Source organism: Salvelinus sp. IW2-2015, unplaced genomic scaffold, assembly GCF_002910315.2.
Source record: "Salvelinus sp. IW2-2015 unplaced genomic scaffold, ASM291031v2 Un_scaffold1951, whole genome shotgun sequence".
NCBI lineage: Eukaryota > Metazoa > Chordata > Actinopteri > Salmoniformes > Salmonidae > Salvelinus > Salvelinus sp. IW2-2015.
Window position 1 is genome coordinate 2,915 of NW_019943306.1, and position 6,900 is coordinate 9,814.

The following is a 6,900-nucleotide window of genomic DNA, read 5'->3' on the forward strand; positions in this document are numbered from 1 at the left end:
GAAACGTTGGGAGGTTAGCTACCTGTCTGGGGGTCCTCTCTGATTTACTCCTACACCACTCCCAGTCCGTCAGCTCCATTTTTCTGCACTCTACATGCGACAGTCTCCGTTCCGTTCCCTCAAACACCGACGACGTGTCCGTGAGGTTGAGGTCCTCGCAGTCCCGGGAGCTGGGCCCACAGAAGAAGCTGTCCTGGTCTCCGTGGTCACCGTGAGGAAACTGGAGGCAGTCTGCCAGCGCGAGGGCCTCTCCCCCACCTGCCTCCGCCTCGAGAAGCAGCTCGCCATGCTCGTGCAGTGAGGAGCTGTCTACTTCACGTGGGGTCATGAACTCGAGCTCGGCCTGCAGGCTCGCGACGCCGGAGCTGTCCAGCACAGCAAGTTGGTTTTCTGTGAAGTTGAAGAGGTTTTGATAGGAAGCCTTCTCGACAGACGGGCTGTGGTGGGGTTTGGTTGCGTGGGATAACTTGTATATTCCGTATCCTTGTTGGAAAGAGAGGTTAAACTCCAACCTCCTCTTCTTTGCTGTGGGAAGAAAATTATTATATGTAGTGGCTTTTGCAACAAACAAAAAAAATCTATGCATATTACATTTATATTACTTTGAATTTTTTTAAATGACAGTGATGTAGGCTTATGTGTTTCAGACACAAATATTTTTTTATTTTAACAATTGGTGTCCGTGTAAATGTGTAGGACTATACTGTATGTTAAGGGGAATTTATCATAATACTGGGCACTATTCTCATAGGCATATAGGCTATGTTAAAATGTTACGTTGCTTTAGATAAACGTCTGGTTTGTACCCATATGTTTTTCAGCTCACTGGCTCTTTACAATCAGAGGGCATAGCTTACCGGTGGGCTCACGCTCTGTGTCCCGGCGGCAGTTGATGAAGCACCCACACGGAAGGTGGATCCAGCGCTCGGAGAGCATGAACACCGGCGTGACCGCAGGCGCCAGCAGGGTCAGGAAGAAGCTCACCGTTTCCACCGCTTCCAGGGACGAGCTGCGCTCGTTCACAGCATGACGCACGAGCACCAGAGTCTGTGAATGAAACGGCATGTACTTAAACCCATATGGCCTACTTCATGAATCTAATGCATCATTAGATTATGACATAAGGTAATGTGGGGTAACTGCAGCACCACCCACCCCCTGTAATTCTCACAAAAACCACTTTGCTTAACTAAAATGCATCTGTCTCATCAACAAAACAAAAAAAATCACTATAACAAAATTATTCTGAGTTAAGTTGTTTTAATATCTCATCATTTAGAAAACTTTATGTACACTGAGTGTATAAAACATTAGGAATACCTTTATAATATTGAGTTGCACCCCCTTTTGCCCTCAGAACAGCCTCAATTTGTTGGGGCGTGGACTCGACAAGGTGTCAAAAACGTTCCACAGGGATGCAGATTGTAGAATATTCATATGAAAATCTGTTACCAGTTGAATGCTAACCGAGCTATAGTGAGGATATTAACAGTGAGATGTGCAATTCCATTTTGTTTCGATATTACATTTATTCAATTATAGTTTTTACAATCACTTTGTAAAATTTCGGGACCTTGATGTCATGTTTCAAAACTCTAGACACAAAACTCACAACCAATGATCAAAATGCACATTTTTCAAAACTCTAACACTTTTTCCAATTGCTTGGATACAATACACATAAAGCTAAGATCATTTGTTCATTGAACTAAAATCACCTGTTCAAAATGACACAACTTCACATCAAAATATTACCATTTCAAAATGCAATTCACACATTACATCTGAAATGACTGTTTATTAATTTCATTACAATGATCTAACTATCAATTGATACAACTGCTCAAAATGAGAAGTAACTGTTGCATTACTCTAAATGCATAGTTTTATGGAAACTGACGAACAATATTCCATGTTTAGATCATGAACGTTTCAGGATAATGAGATCCATTGACACCAATTACCGTGGAACATGAACCAATTGGACTACATTATCTATGGATGTAATATTTCATCATCATTCTTTATCAGACACTGTTTCTATGGTCCCATGTACCACTTTTCCAGACCATGTTTTCAGATTTGACATTCCTGTACACTCACCGGCCACTTTATTAGGTACACCTATCTAGTASTGGGTAGGACCCCCTTTTGCCTKCACAACAGCCTGAATTATTCACYGTGTTGTACGTTAAGAGATGCCTTTCTGCACACCACTGTTTTAAACAGCTGTTATTTGAGCATTTGTGGCCTTTCTGTTAGCTTGAATGAGTCTGGACATTCTCCTCTGACCTCTCTCATTAACAAGGTGTTTTTGTCCACAGAACTGCCGCTCACTGAATGTGTTTTGTTTATCGCACCATTCTCTGTACACTCTAGAGACTGTAGTGCGTAAAATCCCAGGAGGGCAGCTGTTTCTGAGATGCTGGAATCACCATGCGTGGCATCAACAATCATACCATGGTCAAATTTGCTTAGATTACGCATCTTGCCCATTCTAATGTTTGGTCGAACAACAACTAAAGCTCTCAACTCTATATACTCTATATATTGAGTTGCAGGCAACCACATGATTCGCTGTTCGAATGTAACCTTCCTTGATGGGCTAAATCAGGTACGTAGAGCTAATGGCATGACCTATGTCATTGTGTTGGATAATGTCAGGTTCCACCATGCTCAAATGGTGCAAGCATGGGTTCAGGCCCATCCACAATTTACCACCCTGTAAGTACAGGGAAAGGAGTAGTTACCACCCCATACTCTCCTTTCCTAAAACCTGATTGAGGAATTTTTCTCCACATGGAGGTGGAAGGTATATGATAGGCGCCCTCACAAACAAGCCACCCTTCTCCAGGCCATGGATGACGCATGCAATGACATCACGGCAGACCAGTGTCAGGCCTGGATTCGCCCGAAGATTCTTCCCAAGATGTTTGGCTAATGAAATCATCCATTGTGATGTGGATGAGAACCTGTGGCCAAATCCACAAGACAGGGTTGATGGAAATATAGAAGTACAGTAATCAATCCTTTGTTTTGCTTTTTACAGTAAGCCAGGTGAGGAACACTGCAGTTGATGTTTTACTGTCGTGTTTTTCTTTTTTTGTAGCTAATTATTTTTGCTTTGATTCAAAGAAACCTATAGGTGATTTTATTGTATTTAATCAATACATTTCAGATTTTGTTCAATGATTCCACTGAGTCTGTAGTATTCTCTTTACTAGTCCTTTTACAGTGATGTACTTACGTGTAGTACAATAATGAAACATGTATCACATATTTTGTACTACGATATTTAAAGATCGAAAGAACAACTACACAGTGAAACAATCGGTATCTTGTGTGTGGGTGATCTAAATGAATGTTCCTATGCTATTTCATGATAAATGAGTTATTTGAACCAATGATTCTGCAAGTGTAAGGTTTCTTTAAAGATATGAATACACAATGCAATGTTCTGAACATTGGACAGCCTGTGTTACAAGTGATGACCGTTTAGAGTTTTGTGTCTAGAGTTTTGAAAAATGACCACAAGGTTCTGAAATTAGTGCCAAAAGGGATTGTAAAAAAAACTGTAAAATAAGATAGCCTACCTAGTCTCTAGCTTTTAAGACTTAATTACAAAAAAAATGCTAAACAAAATTCATGAAATAGGTTTTAACACACTAATCTTCAGGGGTCAAGTTTTGTGTCTGCGATTGCATAGTACTCTTATGGGGGCTTGTTACCCCACCTTACCCTACATGTTTTATAGATTAGGCATACGGCCTATTCAATGTGGCATTGCAGGAAATACACTGTATACAATACAATATACCTAGTTGAAACCCCACATGAACACCTATTTGTTATAAAAGCATACATAGCCTATATACGATTTAAAATTTCTTAGTCTACACATTTTTCCATCTCTAGACCACTCACCATCATCGGCATCCACAAGACAACTCTCACTACCGCTAGGATCATGGAGAAGCGCTTTTGTGCAAAGAACGCAGGGGATTCCCAGTTACTGATGGTTCCATCCCTCAGTACACCGTCAGAGGTAGGGGTTGGGCAGGTATATGTTTCCACTGTGCCACGCACCCCTAGCCCTTTCCCCGACCCAACCGGACACAGCTCGTTGTAGGCACTGAAACTTCTGTCCAAGCTATCCCGAGAGAAGGACGGGAGGTCGCAGAGAGGCGCAGACCCGTCCCCTGTCAGATCCCTGGCTATATCCAAGTAGCTCGGGTAGAACGTCCTCTGTGGCTCCCTGGAACACAGTAGCTGGTAGGTGAGAGGAACGAAGAATAAGACCAATCCGCAGAAACACAAGGAGTACAAAGAGAAAAGGAGCAGAACGTAAAAGCTGTGGCTCTCTGGGAAACAGCCTAGAGAGACCGGGATGAAACTCCCCCAGCCGCACAGGGGTAGTACACTGACGGTCAGGCTGACTACCCACACCCCGGCTATCGCCCACATCACGCTTAACGGCCGAGGACTTCTTTCTCGCTTAGTAACGTAAAAGGTGTAGGCTGCAATAAGGCAAGCCTTCATATTGCTGGAGAGTCCTTGGAACACATAGAGAAGTCCCGATAAAGTGCATATGGTCACCGACCCTCCCTCTCCATCTCTCTCCCACTGGAGGAGCATGAAGAGGGAGAGAGGTATTACGCTGAGCAGGTCGTCCACGGACATCGAAGCCACGATGAGCCACAGGATGGTTTTCCACCTCATCTGGATGAAAAAGATGAGAGAATACACACCTCCCACGAAGGTAGCAGCGGCGATGGCGACGCACAAGCCGAAGAGAAGCATGCTTATGTGTCTTTGCGTCTCGGTGAGGTCCGTCCTCTCGTAGCTCGCAGTGAAAAGACTGCTGTTGTTCGGCGATGGGGAGCTGAGAGTCGAGGACATGTTTATTTAGGTAACTTTGTCGACCTGGCTTGTGTTGCCCAATGTTCAGCCGCACGTATATAAAAAAAAAAAACTTTGAACCAATGCCTAAACGTTACACAAATTAGAATGGCACACATAGGCTAGACTACATGCCTGGTGAGTCACTCCGATAGGCTATATTTGAGCAGTCCAGTTGGATATATCTTAACCTTAACGGAAAGTAGCTTCCAGAATAGTACACTTTTTAACCCTACCAGTGCATTGTAGATGCAAACTGGAGGAGATAGACATAAAGGCTCCTCGAGGATGATCCGCGATTTATCTTCTAACGGAGCGGCGCGTGCTGCACTTTGTCTCCAGCAGCCGGTTTACAAACCACACGCTGTCGTCACGGTCTAGCGTCAAGAAGTTAAATGGCAGAAGGGCGGGCTGGTGTAAGATATTAATACTAATTTGGGGTGTACTTGTATTTATCCTGTTACACATTTATACAAGTGTTCGTTGTTCCAAGTGTGTGATGGACATGTGGTTCTTGCAAAACCCAGCAGGGTGTGGGGTCACGGCCAGGGTCACCATTGTCCAGCGTCCCTGGAGAAATGGGGGTTAAGTGCCTTGCTCAAGGGCACAGCAACAGAGTTTTCACTTTGTCAGCTCCGGGATTTGAACTGGTGACTTTTTGGCTACTGGCCAAATGCTCTAACCTCGAAGCTGCCCGCCGTCTGTGTGTGTGTGCGTGTGTGTGTTTATTAGCGCTAGCCCATAGATTGTCTCACTCGGTAGATTCATATGGCATGAACTGAGATTCAGCTCCTCACTACCCGGGTGATGTGTGTGTCTGTGTGTATGTGTGTCTCTGTGTGTGTATGTCTGTGTGTACGGGTGTGTGTATGTGTGTCTGTGTGTATGTGTGTGTATGTGTGTATGTGTGTGCAGTGTTTCCCCTATATTAATTTAATTTAACAGCTAAATCGTTGCCGCCACATCAAGAAAATGGAGTGATCAGCCATGTCGCTCAAAATCCACTGTGAAATCCGCCGTCCGTCCAGATAAGCAGGTTGTCGGGAGATGACCTTAAAGCTTGGGGTCTGCTAGGCTTGGGGTCTGCTAGGCTTGGGGTCTGCTAGGCTTGGGGTCTGCTAGGCTTGGGGTCTGCCTAGGCTTGGGGTCTGCTACTGCCTAGGCTTGGGGTCTGCTAGGCTTGGGGTCTGCTAGGCTTGGGGTCTGCTAGGCTTGGGGTCTGCTAGGCTTGGGGTCTGCTCTCTAGCGCTGCGGGTCTGCTAGGCTTGGGGTCCTGCTAGGCTTGGGTCTGCTAGGCTTTGGGTTCTGCTAGGCTTGGGGTCTGCTTAGGCTTGGGGTCCTGCTAGGCTTGGGGTCTGCTAGGCTTGGGGTCTGCTAGGCTTGGGTCTGCTAGGCTTGGGGTCTGCTAGGCTTGGGGTCTGCTAGGCTGGGGTTGCTAGGGCATTCTGGACGGGGATGGCATAAGCCAAAAGCTCCGTCACCGAGGGTTGCGTGTTCAATCCCAGTGCTAATGTTTACACTTTAGGGTTTTAACCATATCCCAAACCGTTCCCCTTACCTTAACCATTCTGAGTTAATGATCTGTTTCACAGAAGATGCACGACAGAGTCTTCTTCAGCTGCGTTCTTGTTTGATGTGCGCTGTCTCATTACACACACACACACAACACACAACAACAACACACACACACACACACACACCACACACACACACACACACACACACATATATACACACACACACACACACTCCATAATGCTGCTGGGTCCCAGTGGAGATTATTTTTTCACATCTGAGGTTTGATTGAATCACAGGTGTATTTGCAGGGTACAGTGACATTCTTCAGCTCCGAGCTCCAACAGTGCAGGTGTGAATGAAACTATAAATACTACTACTAATAATATATACAGTACATGTTTACAACTGTGACAATGATAAATATACATGTCCATTGGAGTGGGGGTTAAATGTTCACAGAGGGACAGCGGGGAGGGTGTTGTG

At 44.9% G+C, this 6,900-nt stretch overlaps 1 protein-coding gene across 1 annotated transcript; it reads right to left on the reverse strand.

The window, feature by feature from the left end:
• Nucleotides 1-22: 22 nt before the first annotated feature.
• On the reverse strand, nucleotides 23-5,227 carry LOC112072526 (probable G-protein coupled receptor 149; the record flags this gene model as incomplete). The annotated part of the gene is made up of 3 exons (XM_024139930.2): nucleotides 3,925-5,227; nucleotides 858-1,047; nucleotides 23-525 (listed from the first exon to the last, which is right to left on the reverse strand). Coding segments are annotated over exons 1-3 (1,668 nt in total), but the record flags the coding sequence as incomplete, so codon positions are not given.
• Nucleotides 5,228-6,900: the final 1,673 nt, after the last annotated feature.